At 36.7% G+C, this 22,899-nt stretch overlaps 1 protein-coding gene across 4 annotated transcripts in view; it reads left to right on the top strand.

Moving 5' to 3' along the window:
* ZNF516 (zinc finger protein 516) overlaps window positions 1–22,899 on the top strand; it is a 132,562-nt gene that overhangs the window by 91,283 nt on the left and 18,380 nt on the right. For all 4 annotated transcript variants that reach the window (XM_058174924.1, XM_058174923.1, XM_058174926.1 and 1 more), the window contains one exon: window positions 16,864–18,282. In XM_058174924.1, coding sequence (XP_058030907.1) covers window positions 16,864–18,282 — 1,419 coding nt within the window. The remainder of the gene's footprint in view (window positions 1–16,863; window positions 18,283–22,899) is intronic.

Below are 22,899 nucleotides of genomic sequence, written 5' to 3'. Positions count from 1 at the left end.
GTATGCGGGTCAAGAAGCAACAGTGAGAACTGGACACGGAACCACTGATTGGTTCAAAATTGGGAAAGGAGTCCGGCAAGGCTGTATACTATCACCCTGCCTATTTAACTTATATGCAGAGCACATCATGAGGAAGGCGGGCCTGGATGAATCAAAAGTTGGAATTAAGATTGCCGGGAGAAATATCAACAACCTCAAATATGCAGATGATACCTCTCTAATGGCAGAAAGCGAAGAGGAACTAAAAAGTCTCTTGATGTGGGTGAAGGAGGAGAGTGCAAAAGTTGGCTTGAAACTCAACATTAAGAAAACTTAAGATCATGGCATCTGGCCCTCTCAATTCCTGGCAGATGGATGGGGAGGAAATGGAGGTAGTGACAGATTTTATTTTCCTGGGCTCCAAGATCACCGCAGATGGGGACTGCAGCCAAGAAATTAAAAGACGCTTGCTTCTGGGGAGGAAAGCTATGGCAAATCTAGACAGTGTACTAAAAACAGATAGCACCCTGCCAAAAAAGTGCGTATAGTCAAGGCTATGGTTTTCCCAGTTGCAATGTATGGCTGTGAAAGTTGGACCATAAGCAAGGCTGAGTGCCAAAGAATTAAGGCCTTTAAACTCTGGTGCTGGAGAAGACTCCTGCGAGTCCCTTGGACTGCAAGGCGAACAAACAAGTCAATCCTAGAGGAGATCAACCCTGACTGCTCTTTAGAAGGCCAGATCCTGAAGATGAAACAGAAATACTTTGGCCACCTAATGAGAAAGAAGGACTCACTGGAGAAGAACCTAATGCTGGGAAAGATCGAGGGCAAAAGAAGAAGGGGACAACAGAAAATGAGGTGGCTGATGGAGTCACTGAAGCAGTAGGCATGAGGTTAAATGGACTCCAGAGGATGGTAGAGGACAGGAAGGCCTGGAGGAACGTTGCCCATGGGGTCGCAATGGGTCGGACACGACTTCGCAACTAACAACAACAACAACACTAATCCAGCACAGGAATCTGGACTCTCTGCCATGAGGTACTTGTGTAGTCATTTGCACCTGCATGACAGAGAGCAATTATTAGCAGAGTTGTTATATGGTAATGTTTGTAAGTGGGGTAAAACTTTTCAATGTAATTTAAAAGGAGCCTTTTTGTTATTTACCTGATTAATAGTAACCTGATCAGAATATGTCATCTTGTCTGGTTATCCATTAGTGATTTGAGGAATATTAAGAGAAAATCAGGACATAGCTGAATTATCAGCAACTTTTAGGTACAGCAGTTGGCAAATATCTTCTAAACAGATGAGTTCAGAACAGGGTAGATAAAAATTGATGATTTTTTTTAAAAAATAAAATAAATTAGATTTTTTAATTTAAATTGTATTTAACGACACTATAGAGCACTGCACACCAGAACAACTAGACATAAGAACAGTTTTTCCCCGAATGCTATCACTCTGCTAAAGAAATAATTCCCTCAACACTGTCAAACTATTTACTAAATCTGCACTACTATTAATCTTCTCATCGTTCCCATCTCCTTCCACTTATGACTGTAACTTTGTTGCTTGTATCCTTACAATTTATACTGATATTGTTTCCTGGTTGCTTATTTGTAGCTTATGATTATCATTAAGTGTTGTAAGTGTTGTACCTTGATGAAGGTATCTTTTCTTTTATGTACACTGAGAGCATATGCACCAAGACAAATTCCTTGTGTGTCCAATCACACGTGGCCAATAAAAAATTCTATTCTTTTCTATTTTTTATTTAGATTGGATTTTTTTTATTTTTATCAAATTTATTTTAATAAAATGCTTTTGGAGTAAAAATCTATCTAAAGATAGTTTTCTACTTAAGATACATTAATAATTTAGTTTATTCAGCATGAAATGGAGCTTAGTTATATAGCATGAGGCTCTATATTCTGCAATATTGGGATTGTTGGTGAGTCAACAGTGGGTCAGAGGAGGAGCCACTGCGGGACAGAGATGACAGTTGCTCTTCAAAAATTATGATTTAAATCGAGTCGATTTAAATCAAGCCATCTTACTAGTTATTTAAATCATGATTTAAATCGAGTTGATTTAAATCAAATCCGGCCTGGTTCGGAGGAACCCCACTTATTGAGAGGGAAACAGGTCACACTTGCTCTTCATCTCCATGTTGTGCATACTAACAGTGATGTGCCCACATTAGCCATATGGCAGTTGGGAAAACTGAACATATCTTTTGGTGACTGGAGGTAGAGTGGCCCTGTGTGGTCTTTTCTCAGATGTTTGAACGCATGGAATGCTTTTGAATGCATGTTTGAATACATGGTTTGAAACTTGAATGCAATTGAAATTCTGGAAGGGATAAAACCTTGTGATTATTTAGAGATGGGAAATAGAAATGTGTTAATTTTAGTTATATTTCTATAATAGCTATTTATTATAGAATAGAATAGAATAGAATTTTATTGGCCAAGTGTGATTGGACACACAAGGAATTTGTCTTGGTGCATATGCTCTCAGTGTACATAAAAGAAAAGATACGTTCATCAAGGTACAACATTTACAACACAATTATATATAATTAGGAGCCGCAGTATTTAGAATGCAATATTGCAGGCTAATTCTGCTGACTGCCAGGGGTTCGATTCACTGGCTCAAGGTTGACTTACCCTTCCATTTTTCCGAGGTTGGTAAAATGAGGACCCAGATTCTTGGGGGCAATAGGCTGACTCTGTAAAACCACTTAGAGACTGCTGTAAAGCACCATGAAGCGGAATATAAGTTTAACCGCTAAGCACTGTTAGCTTTATTTTTGAATAACTGCAGAGATTCTGAATTTATTTATTTACTTAATTATTTGTTTGATTTATAAATCTGCCCGTCTCACTTATATGATTCTGGGAAGCTTACAGTTTTGCTAACTAAAACAGACTGAGTGATTTATGGATTACTCTCTCATTCCATGGAAATTATGTGATGCCTTGCTTTATGTTTCTTTTAACTGCACGATATGTCTAATGACTTTTTTTTAGTTTGTGCTTATTCAGTTAAAAAGCACGAGTGGTTGCAAATCCCTACTGTTTCGGCCCATTTTATTAATATTATTATTATTCCTATTTATGTTTTAAATAAGAGTGACGCTTCTCTAAACATACACAGGCTCCTAATTTTTTTTTTTTTAAAAAGAGAATACAATGGAAACATGAACAAATAGAAAAAGTATTTGTCTAATATAGCTATAATAGGCCTGGATTCAAAGGGTGAAAAACATGATTCAGAGCATACTTAGACATTATATCAAAAGCATCTCTTCCCAAAATCTCATGCCAGCTGTTTTAAGGAATTTTTGGCAGGTGCTGTTTGGAGGCCCAACAATCTCCTGAATCTCATTTTTGCCCATCAGATCTGCATCTCTGTACAGCTATGCTGTATAAAGCAATAGTTACAAAAAGTAATTTGACTATACAGGTTTAGACAACTGGTGTCTCCAGACTTTCTCCCATAAAAAAAAAAAAACAGCTTTGGGCATAAAGCCTGCTAGTTTGGTCTGAAGTTCAAGGCAGTCAGATAACTGCTATGTACAGAGCTTGAAATGGCATGACGTGCTGTCTCCCATTTATTTCAGATAATCTAAAAACCACATCACTGCTTCTTAGTAGAATAAGTAGAATTTGTTCTTTGGCAGCATGAGTGGTTGGATTTAATTTTACTAATTTAGAAGCGCTTATAGAGCTAGGATTGTGTAGCACAGTTTATGAGATATGACATAAATTAATTATCCACATGGATTAGGATTGTACAGTATGTTCTCCAAATAGATTGGATTGTAGGCTTCCTACGAAAAACAGGGCTGATTTCCCAGTGGGGTAATATTTGAATTAACTATGTCAGTCTCAAATGTAATCTGGCAAGTAGATGGTGAAGTGAAACAGATGAATAAAGTTTGACCAGTCTTGATGTCAAAATTAGTTTGTTTTTGTATTATTTATATTCATTTATTTTGCTGTCTTGTTAATTTCTTTAAAATAACTTTATTAGTCGTACCTCATTTTACCTTGCATAAAAATAATACGGCAGATTAAATAGTAATACCAAGTATGTAACAGCATCATATTTTGATTCTGGTCATTTTGATTGTGGCATCAAACCTAGTCCATTCAGTGGAATTTAATGCAGTATATAAGACCACACACAGATCAAAGTGTTCTTCTCTGTGAAATGTGTTGTTTTGTCACCAGGGTCCCTCCCAGTTCTACCTTCTTTGCTGAGGAGAGCTATCATTCAGAAAATCCAGATGCTGTTAATAGTGAGCATGAAATGGGCATGTATTGAATTAAGGTAGAAAATGATATTTTCTTCTTAGTGCTATTGTGATGTATGTATCCAGAATAACTCACTCCTTTCTAGGTAACTATTACATGTATACATTCAAGGAATGTATGCTGTCGATATAATTTACTTGGACTTCAGTAAAGCATTTGATAAAGTAGATCATAACCTACTACTAGATAAAGTAGAAAAATGTGGGTTAGACAGCATCACCACCAAATGGATTCGTAACTGGCTGACCAACCACACACAACGTGTAGTCCTCAATGGAACTACATCTACATGGAGGGAAGTATGCAGTGGAATACCCCAAGGCTCTGTTTTAGGCCCAGTACTCTTCAACATCTTCATCAATGACTTGGACAAGGGGATAGATGGGGAACTCATCAAATTTGCAGATGACACCAAGCTGGCAGGAATAGCCAACACTCCAGAAGATAAGCTCAAGATACAGAAGGATCTTGACAGACTTGAACATTAGGCGCTATCTAACAAAATGAAATTCAACAATGAAAAAAGTAAGGTTCTACATTTAGGCAAAAAAATAACCAAAATGCACAGGTACCGTATATGTGGTATCTTACTCAATAGTAGTAACTGTTGAGAGGGATCTCGGAGTCCTAGTGGACAATCATTTAGATATGAGCCAGCAGTGTGCAGCAGCTGCCAAAAAAGTCAACACAGTTCTGGGCTACATAAACAGAGGGATAGAATCAAGATCACGTGAAGTGTTAATACCACTTTATAATGCCTTGGTAAGGCCACATTTGGAATACACCATTCAGTTTTGGTCACCACAATGTAAAAAAGATATTGAGACTCTAGAAAGAGTGCAGAGAAGAGCAACAAAAATGATTAGAGGATTGGAGACTAAAACATATGAAGAACGGTTGCAGGAACTGGGTATGTCTAGTTTAATGAAAAGAAGGACTAGGGGAGACATGATAGCAGTGTTCCAATATCTCAGGGGCTGCCACAAAGAAGAGGGAGTCGGGCTGTTCTTCAAAGCACCTGAGGGTAGAACAAGAAGCAATGGGTGGAAACTGATCAAGGAAAGAAGCAACTTAGAACTAAGGAGAAATTTCCTGACAGTTAGAACAATCAATAAGTGGAACAACTTGCCTGCAGAAGTTGTGAATGCTTCAACACTGGAAATTTTTAAGAAAATGTTGGATAGTCATTTGTCTGAAATGGTGTAGGGTTTCCTGCCTGGGCAGGGGGTTGGACTAGAAGACCTCCAAGGTCCCTTCCAACTCTGTTATTATGTTATATTATGAATACAACAGAAACTAATGTTTGTTCCAGCGTTTAGCCATAACAAAACCCTCAAGGTCATTTTATAGTCTTGCACATTAATACCTACCCCATATGAGTTGCTATATCATATTTGAATCAAACACCCTATTTTCATTCTGTATTTAGATCGTAGATACATGTTTCAGTTTAGATGCCAATCATCCCAAACCAGCTGTTTCATAATTTGTGCATAAACCATGTTACCCCTCTAATTATCACCATGACCCTTGTCACTCTGTGTTTCTTTGGATTAGTGTACAGATGCATGGAATATGTGGTTAATTCAAATGCAATCAATCCATGGAATTCTCTCCTTGGCATCCAAGAAAGCATAGAGAGATCTTCCTGCTGTCCAGAATCTCCTTACTCACTCAACAAGTGCAGTTTCAAAATGGTTGCCAAAGCACATGGCAAGATGATGATAAACTTTCTCCAAATGGCATGGGAGTAGGCAAGGAGTATGTATGTGTATGGGACAGTCACCACAATCCCTCCAGAAAAAGAAGAATTGCTTCCAGTTTCCTTTTCTCTCCCTCACCCATTTGCCCTATCTTCCAGCTGTTTGTCTGCTAATAAATACAGCCCAAAACTTTATGAAAGCTAGTGGTGTGATTAATGAGGACGGGGGAGCAATTAAATATATTTATTTTCATTCCAATTGGCTCATTTCTACGCCGTCCGTCTTAATAAAAATTGAGTGAGGCAGAGATGTTCAGCTGAAAATTTAGCAGGGGGATATGATTGCTGGCTGATTGGTGGAAGAGAGAGAAGATAGATTGAGAACTTAAATGAATAACTGTCTAGAGTAGCGGTCCCCAACTTTTCTGGCTCTGTGGACTAGAGGTGGTGGTGGGGGGGAGAGGGGATGATTTCATGCACATGCCCGCTGGTTGCACAAATGGAGCTTCACTCACGCACCCAAGACTTGTACGGCCCGATTTACAATGGACCACTGCCCAGTAGTGGGCTGGGGATTGGGGGCCTCTGGCCTAGAGAAGAAAAATTTAAAGGTGAGGGTTTGTAGACCTTTGGAGACATATCAAAAGGTAATAAAAATATCCTCCTTCCCTCCGAATCCATTGGAATAGGTTCCTTGAACTGATTTTGCAAGAATAGGGTATTTCAGGAAGGGGGACCATTCTGAATGATTGCACAAATGAGGCAGTTTTCTAGGAAAATTCAGAATTTTCACCCATGGGAAGAAGCAGGGGAAAAAAACCCCTGAATAATCTTGGCATTGATTTGATGACTACTAAATGCTGTTTTTATAAGGCACTTTGGACCATGGTAATTGGCTCGAGTGAAAAGACTGATAAAATATGAGCAATGAAGCTTCCCAATGCTTAGTTACTATGCAGAGCATTGTTAAAATGAGTCCACATAACTTCTGCAGATTTCTCTTTATTTAGTTTGTTTAAATTAGTTAATCATTTTTATGGTTCACTGACACTCTATTTAAGGGAAAACCACATGGATGTGTGTTGCTGCATTGCAAATTATGTATTGCACCCATATTCCTCTTAAGTAAAGAAGCCCCCTACATACTGTTGTTCAAGTGACAACAGTCCCGTGGTTAATACACAAAGATAATAATTTTGTGTTAGGAATAGGCATGGGATTGGTATTAAAGACACATGCTTTGTTCTATAATATAACCAGGTGTTTTTCTTTTATTTTCTCTTCTGCTCAAATTATCAGGACAACCTCCATGACAACTATGCCTCTGCAGTAGCTTGCTTGCTTGCTGATTGATTGATTGATTGATTGAGGATTGATTTAAGGAGAGTTGTTTCAGTAACTGGTTCTGGGCATCTAGAACTTGGAAATAATTCTATGGAGAGCTCTCGTTCATTGGAATAGAGTACAAAATTCTGTATGTAAATATTAGGCTGCATAACAGAGTGTTCTGTCAAATAGAATTTAAGGCCTTTTATTATTTGTAGTGTGAAATGAAAAACATAAATTGGTTGCTGTGATTTTTCTCCACATATATTAGCAAATGGGTTAGATACAGATCCCACCCCCCTCGATATAGCAAGAAAAATAACTTCCATACTGAGCCAGGCTGTGGCAGTATCTTTCAGCATTTTCTTTGTGTGTAGCAAATTTTCCACACTGTTTCTACTTAGAATCCTTAGGAAAAAAATGTTGTAAGTAATTAAATATTATAATGTCTATGCAATATTAACAACACTCTTGGCCTTGCGTTTTATTAAAAGAAATGTGCTTCATATAAATAAATGCTATGTGTAAATAGCTTAATATTAAACATTTCAACAGGGATATGAAGTTCTTTGGAAACAAGTTGGGAGAGATTTAGATTTCTCTTTTCTGACTATTAGCCCCACACACACACACAACTCACATGAATTTGATAAAATTTGTTCCCAATCATGCATGGCACTAAAATATAAAATATTATTGTTGCTGTGAGTAAGAATTTTGGTTGTTTCGTGAGATAACATTCTCTCATTTCCCTTGCTGTCATATCAGAGATCGCTCTGTTTTTAAAATAAATCTGCCATCATACTTACAAATTGTTTGTTAGGTCACTCTGTTCCTTCCAATAAATTTATTTATTCTTCCAATGATCTACATTCTTTGACTGCCTTGTTTTGTTTTTAAAGAAATCCAATGCCTGGCTGCCAAAGTTGTTTTCTTTTTCAAAGAAAAAGTTGTTTTGTTCACATCTGTAAGATGGTTTCTGTAATTTTCCGGGAATTGAGCAATAAACAAATATTTCCTCTTGTAAGCTTGAAAATGTAGGTCCAATTTAATAATATAATAATGAGTCTGAAATGTTTGGAAGCCACTGCATCTAGTGGTGGATTTCTTTATTAGTCTTTTGTTGCTGAAGGAGTCTTAACTTGTTGACTCTTCTAGGAGTTCATTGAAGTTGCTAGTAAATGGCTGATGTCTTTGATGATTTAAGAAAGATTGTCACTGAACTATGAAGTACATTTTCAAAGTGATCACCCCTCCCTTTTAAAAAATTTTATATTTACCACAATTATTTTTGTTTTCCTCCATCTTGAATAAAAGAGAAAATTTAGGATTCTGGAAAGAAAAATGGGGACAATTTATATGACGTTTATTCAACTTGTGCAAGTAACTCTGCAACAGGTTAAATAGACAAATCACTTGGCCAGATTTAATTACCTAGGTTTGGTGCAGGAACAACAGAAAGTTTGTGAAATTTTTGCTTAGTATTGTTTCTGGTATCAACTCTTGGCCAGAGCTGGAATGTGTACATCACTAGGATGTCAGAAATATGACAGAAAAGATGGCTAGAATATGAAACTCTTCCTCAGGTTACTTCTGTTGTCTTTTAACATTCTGCACCAGTATATGAAAGAACATGAAAAGAAACCAAATAATTTACAAATCGTTTTTTCAAGCAAATCTTCTCCACAGTATATTTTATATGGAAAGTATTCTTAAATAATATGTTCTTGGGAATCCCTGTTTTATTTAGTTTAAATACATACCAGAGCTATTGTGGCAAGGGATCTCAAATTGTCACAAGTGCTACTTTAGGAATAAATCTTTATGAGCCAGAAAACTGAAAGCTTTTCATGCATTGATATGGAAGTCTGTACCAGTCACATGTGTGATTAAATGTAACTTTATTAACTAAAAAGAACTTGATTGTAAGAGAACTTCAAAACATTGCTATTTCACTTTGCTCGCTTAAGTCATAATGTTTTTCCTTAGCCATAACATCAGTAGAATTAGAATAGAATAGAGCTGGAAGGTACCTTAGAGGTCTTCTAGTCCAGCCCCATGCTCAAGTAGGAGAACCTATACCAGTGATGGCTAACCTTTTTGCCATCACATGCCAAAAGCGGGGGGAATGCAGAGGGGTTGCATGTGCATGCCCACACCCATAATTCAATCTGCCCCGCCCCCACGCATTGTCGGCAAACAGGCCATTTCCAGCCTCCAGGGAGGTAGGGAAGGCTGTTTTCGCCCTTCCCAGGCTCCTAGAAAGCCTCTGGAGCCTGAGGAGAGTGAAAAAGTGCCTCCCCTCCTCCAGAGGCCCTCCAGAGGCCGGAAACTGCTTGTTTCCCGACTTCCGGTGGGCCCAGAAGGCCTGAAAATCAACTGGTCAGTGCGCATGTGCGTGCTGCAGCTGAACTAGGGCAACGCTTGTGTGCCCACCGATATGGCTCTGCATGCCACCTGTGGCACGTGTGCCATAGATTCGCCATCACAGATCTATACCATTTCAGACAAGTAAGTTGTGGCCCCCAGACTATGAATTTGAGTCCCCTGCATACACTGCTTTTTATTACAGCATGATCTGTGGGACTGTAGAGAATGCATTTGAGTTCTCCCCAGTATGTTTGCATTGCTTCTTTTTCTCATATAAACTTTCCCTTTGCTCAGATTTCCTCCTTTACTTCTTACATTATGTGAGTTAATTTCCATTCACATGCAGTGACTGACTCCTTTTTGCATGTTTCCCCACTACATTGCTTTGTGCCTTCAGAAGTGCAGGAGGAGGTTGAAAAGGGGGGTCTATTTTGCTGACAGATGCTTTTCTGTCAACAGATGGACACAGTTGGATATACTTCATCTCCCTTTTTTTTAGAAAATATTAATAGGGAAGGGAGGAGAATATTACCCCAGGTTAAAAATAAGACCCAAATTCAATGCATTTACTCCCAGTATAAGAGTCTGCTAGTCCTCTCCGAAGCTGTTGCTTTATTTATTTGGGAATAAATCCCAGTGAGTTTAGTGAGATTTGTTCCTGAGTAAACATACAATATTGTAGTGTTGAAAGCAGCAATTTCAGCATGACAGAACCTGATATACCCTTCTTATACAATTAATGTACATTTTCTTTATTCATTTAGTTCATTTACATCCCTGAAATTCATCCTTCCTCGTTCTCTCCTTTTTACAGGTAATCCTCAATTTACAACCACAATTGAGCCCAAAATTTATGTTGCTAAGTAAGAAATATTTTAAGTGAGTCTTGCCCCATTTTACGACTTTTCTTGTCACATTTGTTAAGTGAATCATAGCAATTGTTAAATTAATAACACGATTATTAAGTGAATCTGGCTTCCCCAATGACTTTGATTGTCAGAAGGTTGCAGAAGGTGATCACATGATCCCAGGACATTGCAACCATCGTAAATGTGACCCAGTTGTCAAGCATCCAAATATAAATCCTGTGACCATGGGAATGCTGCAGCAGTCATGTGAAAAATCCTCATAAGTTACTTTTTTCAGTGCTGTTGTAACTCTGAATAGGGGTGGGTTTCAGCAGGTTCTGACCAGTTCTGGAGAACCGGTAGCAGAAATTTTGAGTAATTCGGAGAACCGGTAGTATAAATTCTGACTGGCCCCACCCCCATCTATTCTCTGCGTCCCAATTCCCAGCTGATTGGGAAGAAATGGGGATTTTTTTCAGTATCCTTCCCCTGGAGTGGGGTGGGAATGGAGATCTTATAGTATCCTTCCCCTGCCACGCCTACCAAGCCATGCCACACTCACCAAGCCACACCCACAGAACCGGTAGAAAATTTTTTGAAACCCACCACTGCTCTGAATGGTTGCTAAGTGAACTGTTGTTAGTTGAGGATTACATGTATAACAATAACAAAAGATTTTAATTTCAGCTTAATGATAAGGAGAGGAGAATTGATTTTTCTGCAAGGTTACTTTGCATAATAAGATCGAATTATATAATGATCAAAATTTTGCTGCAATGTTATTCAGCTTTCCTATAAGGTTTACCAGGGAAAAATTCTTAGGACACTACTATCAAAGTCCACTAAACTGGGGAAAAAACTGTAGAGAAAGTAGTTCCCTTCATGGGGTAGAAAGCCTTTGTCATTTTTGCATTCATGTGCGATATTGAACTAGAATTTATTGAATAAATTCCATAATGTTTTTCTTTTAGATAAGTATCTGTCAGCTTTCTCCAGCATGTTATAGTCTAGACTTGTAGTTTTTTCATTCCCATCCCCCAGAGCCAACATCGTATGGTTTAATGGTGTTGCTAGACATTAATCATTCTGCTTAGGCAAAAAGACAGTATAGCAAATATATGCATTGAATAGTATTTAGATAAGCATTTTATGTATGAAAAATTCACCTCAGTGTACAAGCTTGACAAGGAATATTTAGATCCTTTTGTTCTATGACTAGATGGATCAAGTTTGAATGCCAGCATTTTGTTTAATGTAAGAAGGGGGACATTGGCCTAATAGTATAGATCTTGATAACTATTACCCTTAAAGAAATAATTAATTTAATGTATAGAAAGGAAAGTCGATGTAGTTTGAGAGAAAGAGAACGGGTAACCTTAAAAACATAATTCAGTCCTCTCCTATTCTAATACCAAAATCTTCCTTACATTCCCAAATATTCGTTTAAAATTACATAATAGTGTGCTTTCTCTTTACAATCGTCTTTTGTTTAAGAAAAATAGAAAAACTATAAATCTGAAATAAAACATACATAGAAATAATTAAACGTTTAAATAAAAAGAAACAAATAGCAAGAACTAAAAAAAACCCTTCCTTACTGAAGGTATTAACCTGAAATTCTGGATTTATTAAATTTCCTGCAATATTACATGCTGGAAGCAGCAGCAGAATTATTGAAACTAGCACTAAACAACAACAGAACCTTGTAATGCAAAAAAGCTTGTTTGGGGGCTGGTGAACAATCTGGAGAAATAAAAAATAAAATGTAGGAACACTAAACTTTATGTAGTTTTGAATTTAAATAGTCAAATTTTCATTCAAGCACTTTATTGAATAAAGTCTCTTGTTTTACAAGATTTTTTTTAGCTTTCTATAGTTGCATTCTCCGATTCAATATTCTATATTTCCATATTTTTCAAATTATTATTATTTTTTCTTGTGGCAACTGGGAAATCTTCCTGCCAGTAAGTAATTCAGAAGGCACACCTCTCTGGCTTTTCTAACACAGATTTTTTTTTTTTGGGGGGGGGATATATCTATTAAAATTGTTCAATTAAATTATAACTGTTACGAATACCTTTTTCCTGCTTGATGTACCAATATTAACACAGTAAAGAGGTATATGGTAAACTTCTAAAATACATGCATTTTGGTTCAGACATTCATTTCTTGGGATGATGGGGTACAGTGCACTAAAGCATTCATGCTTGAAATACCCTGGATATTCTTAGTGGATTTTTCTTGGTCATTGCTTGCTGTGTGCGTGTATACACACACACACACACACACACACACACACACACACACCCCTCTGGGATACTAGATAATATTCAAGGATACTTCAAGATATTGGTGCAGAACTGCTAGCTCATATCAAATAAACATAGACTCCCATTTGCTGCTAATTCAGTAAGTTACCTATTTGATTCATAACATTTTAGGAAAAATCCTAGCAGTCTCATCAGCTTTTGGGAATCCATATTGGTTTAGAAGTAAAGGCACCAGGCTAGAAACCAGGAGAATCATAGGCACGAAAGCCAGCTGAGTGACTTTGGGCCAGGCCCTCTTTTTCCCATAGGATCTCACCTCATAGGATTATTGTAGTGAGAAAACAGAAGAAGGACGAAATATTAGGCATCTTTGCTGCTTTGAGTTATTTATAAAAACAATAAAAGTGGGATAAAAAATATCTAAACTCTTAACAATCTAAATCATTCTATGAAGATAGAATAGCAGAACAATGCATTTTTATTGATAGCTAGAAACTATCTGGAATAATAATAGCTAGAAACTATCTGGAATAATTCTGGGAATATAAATCCTTCCATTGAAATGTTTCTTCACTCAGGAAGTCTACCAAAAGTTTTTTGGACAGGTCATGATTTCTAAGATTAATCTGACTCTTCTGATAAGATTAATTTTTATCTTTCTTAGCCTCTATGTAAACAAGCTCCATCACATGAAATGCCACAGAAAAGCCACCTTGTTCTTCTAGCTGGTGTTATATTGAGTTGTGACAGATCTGCTTTGAAAATAACACAGATGTGCAGTCTCTAATTTCACAGTTCTACATAACTCCCCCCCCCCTTTAAAATGTAGATACAGCTAGTAATCTTGGGCATGTGCTTTCAGGAAGTCTTAACTTGTAAAACAGGAAGGTTTTTTAAAAAAAACAACACTTTAAACACAAAGGACCTTGTCCCTTTGAGAGTTTGAAAAGAAAATGATGTTAACAGAATAAAGTATTCAACCCTGTTAGACAGCAAATCTATGGGTTATTTTTAAGCTAATTACTAAGAATTAAACAAAGGCTTAATGCCTTTTCCCTGAACAGGAGCTGAGGTCAAATTAAATGAAGCTGCGACGTTTTTGTTGAACGTTCAGGCTTAAACAGATCACATTTGGCAGGGTTGGAACTGTGCCTACGGTACCAAAGTTGTACTAAGCAACAGTGATGTGTTTGATTTTCCAAAAAACTTGCTTGTACTGAGATAAAATACAGATGCAAAAAAGACTCCTTGTGCTCTGTTTCTACCAGTCTTCAGGAGTTCTCAGCACTTCTGTATAGATGGAAGACAACTATTTAGCAGTAATCCTGGACTTTATCAGCAAATGAGCAATGAAACTTAAAGTAAACCATGCATATTAACCCCACTGTAAAGAGTTAGCATGAGCAAACACAGTGTATGTTCTGGGAGAGACTAAAAGGAAGACAGATGTTTTATAATGTCAGATGTTTGATAAATGATCTAAAGCATTCTTGATTCTATATTTCTTCTTATGAGAAATACTTCAAAATGTAATTATGCCGTCTCTCTCCCCCTTCCCTCTCTGTGTATGCATAGATGTAGAGGAGATATTTGTTTACATTTAGATATAGATACAGATGTAGATAACCAGTGTTTAGAATATGCTCAAGTCTGAGCCAGGAGAAATATTAAACCGTATTTGATAAATGATTACTAGAATATTTGTAAATATAATACAGATAGTCCTCGACTTACAACCACAATTGAGTCCACAATTTCTGTTGCTAAGTAAAACATAAGTTGAGTGAATTAAGCCCCATTTTACAACTTTTCTTTCCACAGTTGTTAACTGAATCACTGCAGTTATTAAGTTAATAAATACGGTTGTGAAATGAATCTGATTTCCCCATTGATTTTGCTTGTAAGAAGGTTGCAGAAGGTGATCACATGACCCAGGGACACTGCAACTGTCATAAATAGGAGTCAGTTGCCAAGCATCTGAATTTTGATCATGTGACCATGGGGATTCTGCAATGGTTGTAAGTGTGAAAAATGGTCACTTTTTTCAGTGTCGTTGTAACTTTGAACAGTCACTAAATAAACTGTTGTAAGTTGAGGACTACCTGTACATGAACTTGTTTAATATTTAAATGAAATGTCTAATCTGATCCTGTTAAAAGTAAATAATTTGAATTTATTTCAGAACAGAAGTTAGAAAATTGTAATTGAAGGATGTTTATTATTAATTGTTATTAGTTAACTCATCTAGGGAATTTGGAAGGCTGAGGGTGGGTCCGAACCCAGCTCTTCTCATTCCTAGTCTGAAATCTTAAATACTGTACCTCCCTTTTTTTTATTTTATTTTGTCACAGCAGTATATATAAGCATAAGCATGAAACAACTATACAACATATAAGCATATATATAATGAAAGAAAACAATAGGACAGGAACGGTAGGTACTTTTGTGCACTTATGCACACCCCTGATAGTCCTCTTAAGAATGGGGTGAGGTCAATGGTAGACAGTTTTTGGTTAAAGCTTTTGGGAGTTTGAGAAGAGACCACAGAGTCAGGTAGTGTGTTCCAAGCGTTAACAACTCTGTTACAAAAGTCATATTTTCTGCAATCAAGATTGAAGCGGTTTGAATCTATTGTTTGCTCTTGTATTATTGCGAATTAAGCTGAAGTAATCTTTAACAGGAAGGACATTGCAATAGATGATTCTGTGTGTTAAACACAGGTCTTGTCGGAGTCGTCGGAGTTCTAAGTTTTCTAATCCCAGGATTTCAAGTCTGGTGGTATAAGGTATTTTGTTGTTTACAGAGGAGTGGAGAACTCTTCTTGTAAAATATTTCTGGACTCGTTCAATTGTATTAATGTCAGAGATGCCTTGCCTTGATCAAGATTAGTAGTCCATATGTTTTTGCAGTGGAGAAATTGTAAGTTACATGATAATTTTTTTCTGAAACCAATTTTTTTTCTAATTTTTTTAAATTTTTAAATTTTAATTTTTTTCTGAAACCACTTGATTCATTTTGAAATGAAGAGCTTGTAAAAGAAAATGCAGAATGATCCTTACGTATTGCGTATTCAGAATATGTTGAATATAGAAATATAAAATAATATTGCTATTCTTTTATCTGTTTTGCATAATTTTTATTTCATTCTTTGAAATTCTGTATAGTTCATTTGCAGAACTGTCCCAAAAAGTTACATCATATAGCACGTCTCAGTTTTGTTGTGAAGTAGGGTTTTCATGTAGTAGCCAGTTGAGAAAAATAGCATGATTTCTGTTATGGTACCTTATGTGTGTGCCTGGTTTGTTCTTCTTGTGAAACAAGAACAATGGAGCAAGAATCAGATGTTCTCACTGACACAGGTTTAGGTTTGGTTTGTGAATGTGTCCTTGGCTGGTTTCCCATCTTTACCGCCTTGATTGAATTGTCTTGTATATGTGGTCATGAAAGTTTGAACTTTAACTTTATCAGTACGCTTTGCCGGAATTTCTGGAATAGGAGTAGCATGTGAGTGAAAATTGTATAGCCATGATTGTGAAAATAGCTATAATTACATTAAACAGGCATGTGCCCCCTACCTTATCCCTCTTGCCCGTCACATTATCTTAAACATAATTTAATAGTTAGTCTTTAATATCTGAAAGTTGCTTTTCCTGATTGTTAATTAGTTTATCTCGTTAAACTATAGGGAAAATTTATTTTGATAATATTGGGGACATAAAATATAGACTTCTTGATTGAGTAAGTCAGTGCAATCTTACAGCATTATCATAAACTTTTTTCAGTTCCTGTTTTCAGTATCATGAACACAGTATCCCATGAAAATTAATTCATTTCTTTTAAAGTATGCAGTTTCGTGAGAATAAAGCAATACTGTTTATAGTATAATTTTATGTACATGCAAGTTATAATATCTGTGTCTTGAATGCTGGGCTCCCAAGCTTTTTTTTCCTCATCCAAATCATTATTTTGTCCTTGTTTTTAATTTTCCTTGACAGGGGTCTTTTTAAACATATCTTCATATTAATTTTTGTATGTGTACTCTACAGGTAAAAAACCATATCTCTGCAGTTTTTCTGCTGAAGATGCACCTGGGACAGCCATACAGCTCAATCAGGAAAGAAACAATCGAGAAAAAAATGCTGTGGAATCTAAATCCGAAGTGCTAAAGGTAGCATCTACACCACAAGACAAGATCAAAGAACCATTTCCAAAATATGTGGATTGCAAAATTTACCCTGATTCAAAGATGTCAGCATTTCAGCAAAGTTGTGATTTTCCTTGTTCCAGTAAGACTGCTGATGTGAGACTGAATTTGCAAAGCCCCTTGGAAATTCAGCAGAAGCTCGCTAAAGAGATCCTTGTAGAGATGAATGAACATTCTGTGCTCAATAAAGAATCAGAGATATCTGAAAAGACTCCATTAGATCTAAGTGAGAAATCAACTAGGGCTGATTCGAGTTTTACCTCAACCTTGCAGGCTGCTCTGATTGTCCACCGATGTCCTTACTGCAGTCATAAAACTTACTATCCAGAAGTCCTGTGGATGCACAAAAGAATCTGGCACAAAGTTAGTTGTAATTCTATGGCTCCTGCTTGGGTTCTTCAAAATGGATTGAAGAGTATAAAACATAATTCTGTTTTTATGGCAAGAAGTGGGCGCACTGGACCACCTCCTGTACTTGGTGGGAAAGAATGCCAACCTTTGCCTATAGCCAGATTTACACGTACTCAGGTGCCGAGTGGGTTGTCAGGATCCAAAAATAATAATTATTCTGATATTGCTGTATCTCCTAAGCCCGGGGCTATGGCAAAAGATGTACCATCCACTGGGGGCTGTGGTCCGCAACCATCAGCTATTGATGGATATAGACCACCCAAACTTAACCACACTCACGAACAATACTGTACCCAGCAGCCCCAATTAAAATCAAAATTTGATGTGAACTCCAAATTGATGCAAACGGGAAACTTTAGCAGAAATTCAACGCCTTCCCATACAGTGATATCTAAACCTAGCGGACAGCCCTCCAGTAGCAGAGAAACAGAAAAGTACGTAGTCCCTCAAGTAAATGCTGGATCTGCTCCTTTAATCAAGCATTGTACTCCAGATACAGGGAAGGCCAAATTTTTATCTCCATCTCAGTACCACCCTCTGTGTAAAACTGAGCCATGCGTTACTCAAGAACCTCCATCAATGCCTCAGCAAGAACGTACCGCCAAGAGGGAAAGTGAAATGAGAGCATTGATCAATTGTACTGGAGGATCCAGAGCAAGTCCTTTGATGCAACCTCAGCCTGTTGCAGCAGGACCTCCTCCACCTGTACATTCCACCAAACAGGAGCCATCCCCTGAGGGGCATGAGAAATGTTTGGATATTGTAAACATCTTAAAGACCTCCATTCCAAAGGATCTGGCTACTTTCTACCAAACCTGGGGTGCCAATAGCCCCGTAATGGACCGTGCTGGTAAGAATCCTAAGAACTGTCTTTCCAGCATATTTTTAAATTCTTAATTTCCCCCCTCCCTAACATAAGGAATTCCACGAAACACTTGTGTTGTTACTGTCTGTGTTTGACAAGGTTATCTCTCCTATTTAACTGTCCTGTCCTGCATCAGATCATTTAGGTGGCTTACCTGGGAGTAACACTGCTATTGAACTTAATGACATTTCCTTCTGAAGAAAAATATGTAAGGTCTCACTGCTAGAATTCTATCTGCAATTAAGTGCTGGATTCAGTCCCTTTTTTTTAAAAGGGGGGGGGGGCGGGGGAAAGAGGCTTGAGAGAATTCCCTCTCCACGAAATGTCCAAGCAAAAGTTACAGTATCAGATTTGTATCCAATCTAAAATAGGGGGCAGGAATTTACTTTGTGTGAGAAATGATTATTTCAAGAAAATTACGACTTTATTGAGTCCAAGGGATTTTTCAGAATTCAATGACAGATCTGTGCTTTGAAGATAAAACTGATGATAAAACATTGAAGATGGAGGGAAAGGAAATAATAATTTTAAAAAGTTCAGTATTAGGGCAAAATAATTTTGGCTAGGTTTGAAATTTGTTGGATTTTTCAGACTCAGTTTAGCTGCTAGAATTAGAACAGTAACATCTAATTTGCAGTGGATTTGAGCAGAAGTCTTGGGAACTGGATAATTCAGATTGACTTGAAGGATATTTGACTCTGCATATCTCAGTCTTACCAACCCTGTACCATTATTCTTTATTTCAAATGGTTGTGAATTGCAAAATAGTTCTTCTATGGCAAGCAAAAAATGTTATATATAGCAGTATTTTCAGTCATAAGGGCAACTATCACTTTAATATTTAAAATGGGAATTTATTAATGTATACTTATTAAACATGCTTTATGCGTGTGATATGATAGCAATAATGAAAGAGTGCTCCTGAGCATATGCAGAACTCTTATTTCCACTGTCAGGTTACCAGAATTTCATAGCCAAAACCTAGGATTAGCAATAACTAGTAGGCTCCCACAACAGCAGCAGGAGCAAGTAAAGAAGACCCTAATTCTGGAGAAGATTTTGAATTGAGCCATAGCTGGAAATCTTGTTCAAATACAAAACTAAATATAGCATTCTCAGAAATTAAGACGAATTGATTTATCCACAAAATAATAGGATAAAAGAATGCAGCATTTGACCCTAATGACTTGTCTTCCCTAAGTGATTTATTAAAATTTACTTTTTTGTCTTATTTGCCCAGTGTAAATATTTTTGTTGCTTATTCTCCTAGATAAACGTAGACCTTTTCCTTATGAGCTAAATTAATAAAAAATTTAATTATTAACTAGTTAGAAAGAATAAGACCCATTTTGGGAAAATTCCTTGCAAATGTGCACATGCCTTGAAGATTTATATAGGTAGTTGTGTACGATGTCCATTGAGCAAAAGGAAGTTATAGCATGTTTGCCAAGATGTAGAACAAAAGAGATCAGTATTTTGATGACTTTTATCCAGCTGTTGGTAAGAAAATATCCTTAAAATATGGCATAAACATTTGATTTGTAAAAGATACTGTAAAACTGTTAGCAATTATCTGTAAAGAGCTGTAGAGTAATATCTAATATGTTGCTGAGAGTAAGGAAGTTGAACTTGATAGAATTGTTACCTAGGCAAAAGGGTTGAAATATTTTTAAGATTTGAGTAACAAAGTAATATTCAAAGCAATTTGGCAAACATGTCCCTAATTCATTGAACCATAAGCTAGAGGAGAAACAGCATAATCAGACTTGCAGGATTCTGTTCTTATAGCCAATCTCAGTACAAGTTAGTCATCTTGTAGATTCTTGGTCTGTTTTACCTGCATAAGTGCTCTAAGAAGTTGCAGTGCAAACATATATCCATTATTTTGCTTATTGAAAAAGTTATAAGGGCCCCTTCTTAAAATGGGGTTACTACTAAACAGATGAAAAATTAGGTTGTTTTTTTTTTAATTTTGCATTTTTGAACCCACACATGAACTTTGTTCTTTTTCAAAATTCAATGTTTTTGACTCTTCCCAGTTCAAAAAAACAGAGCGTGTATAAAGGCTATATACAAAGATTTAGGAAAATAATGCATGAAAATGCATCCTAATAGACAAAAAATATGTGCAGAATCTGAACATTAAGCAAACTTGGAAGCAAAAACATGTTTATTTGGAAAACGACCAAAGAACATACAAAAAAAAAAAGTGAGTCAAGACAGGAATAAGATGAAAAAAAAAAGAGAAAATCGTGATAAATAATAAGGGAGAGAAACCATTGTGACAGATTTACTTATGGGTGACTACTATTTGGCAGTGCCAAAATCCACTTGCATTGGGATGAATATGTTCTTTGGTTCTTCCCATGTCAACATTGCTCCATTTCTGGAATAGCTAATGCCAGGATCAGGAACATTTTTCAGAAGATGATTTTTTCCCCCTGATATTAATTTTGGGAAGTAGGAAGCAATCACATATTAGCCAATTCCCACATTCAGACAATAGAATGCCTTGACTTCAAATCTTCCCAGATTATTTTAGCCATAATCCATAGGATGACTTTTGATTATTTTCTTATGCTGCGGACATAAGAAACTCTCAGATGCCGATAGTAATGCCATTATACAACTTAGGACAACTCTCATTAATAGGACACAATACATAGGTAGTCCTTGACTTACAGCAGTTCATTTAGCGACCATTCAAAGTTACAATGGCGCTGAAAAAATGACTTACGACAGTTTTTCATGCTTAGAACCATTGTCACATAATCAAAATTCAGATACTTGGCAACTGACTCATATTTATGACATTTGCAGTGTCCCAGGGTCACGTGATCAACTTTTTTGATCTTCTAACAAACAAAGTCAATGGGGAAGCCAGATTTACTTAACAGCCATGTTACTAATTTAACAACCACAGTGATTCACTGAATAACTGTGGCAAGAAAGATCATAAATTGGGACAAAATTCATTTAATAACTGTCTCACTTAGCAAGAGAAGTTTTGGACCCAATTGTGGTTGTAAGTCAAGGACTACCTGTAATTTCGTACTGTGAAATAAGTTTGCTAAGGAACCAGGTAAGCAATTTAAGCCAAAGACTCAGGTTTTGTTTCTAAATTAGTCATGCTGTCCCCATGCAGAAATAAACATATAGCATTGATCTAGGATGTGGATGCTGTAACAATAAAAAAAGCAAGAATTTACAAGAATACGAAGTAAGGAAAATATGTTGATTCATATATGTATAGACTAGGGTAAGAGCATAATTGTTAAACTAAAGTAGCATAGTAACTTCATCTTCTGTTTTAAAAGTAGAGCTTAATCACAAACAATTGAATATTTTTTACAGCACAATTGTACGGTGTTGTCAAATTCTCAGTGCACACTCATTGGGCATTGCTTTCTGCGAACACATTGGCTTTGTCAATCCTAGTAATAAACCTAGGAATTCAAAAATTTGTCTTTGTGTTACTTCACTTTTCATTTCCTTTCCTGATCTGCATTGAATCCATGGCCAGTGCAGATCTGCTTGTGCAACAGTAGCCACTATTTTGCTTTATCAAAAATCTCATCTAATGCCTGGAAAGCATCACTAATTACGTCTTCATTTAACCTTCACTCAAATTGCTCAGACTTTGTAGACCTTAGAATTAGTTTTCTTTTTATTTGCAGATTGTTTTGTTCAACACCATTCCTCCTCCTCCTCCTCCTCCTCCTCCTCCTCCTCCTCCTCCTCCTCCTCCTCCTCCTCCTCCTCCTCCTCCTCCTCCTCCTCCTCCTCCTCCTCCTCCTCCTCCTCCCCCTTTTCTTCTTTCTACATACATATGAACATACGTTTAGGAGTCTTATTCATTTTTAATTTAAAATATTCAGTGTACTTCTCCTTTGCAATAGAACTTTATTGCTCCCAGTAGAGCATTCCCTTATGAATGCCTTAGCATGCAGTTGAATTGGGACAGGTTTGCAGTTTTTACTTTTACATTTTAAATTGTGCCTCTGCTCTCAGGAGATAAGTGCACAATTTTGTTTCTTTCTGGTAACACAGCAATTTTCCAATACCTTGGAGAAATAGTTACAAGTACCACCAGAATATCAGTGCAAGTTATTAGCATTTGTATTGTGTCAGGCATTCACAAGCTTTTTGCTTTCTTAAGAATGTTGTTAAGAAAACAGCACCCCCACAAGACCAAGACCAGCGTTTCAGATTCTTCAGGGGTTATTTTTCTATTTTACTAGGAGTGTTATTTACAGCTATCATAGTATTAAATGTGACACAGGCAGCATGGCAATTATCCTTTCTAGTTTCACAGGAATTACTCTGATGAGAATCTGAAATTTATGTAAATAAAAGTGAATAATATTTATACACACCTGCACCCTTCACTGATGGAGGCATTGTGATCTGTATAACAAGTTCTGCATAAAGAGATCTTTAAAACATTAATATTGTTTCTCTTTTAACATTGATCTTGGTTATTATCAGAATTTAGCATCTAAGTATGCATTCTCATTTGGACTGTTCAAATGCAACATCAGCGAAGGGTGTTTTTTAAAAAAAATATAATGCATAAACCGGCAGAATATGTTCTCTTCAATA

The sequence above is a fragment of the Ahaetulla prasina genome, chromosome 3, assembly GCF_028640845.1.
Source record: "Ahaetulla prasina isolate Xishuangbanna chromosome 3, ASM2864084v1, whole genome shotgun sequence".
Taxonomy (NCBI): Eukaryota; Metazoa; Chordata; class Lepidosauria; order Squamata; family Colubridae; genus Ahaetulla; species Ahaetulla prasina.
The sequence above is the reverse complement of the archived record's forward strand: the minus strand, read 5'-3'. Positions and strand labels throughout refer to the sequence as shown.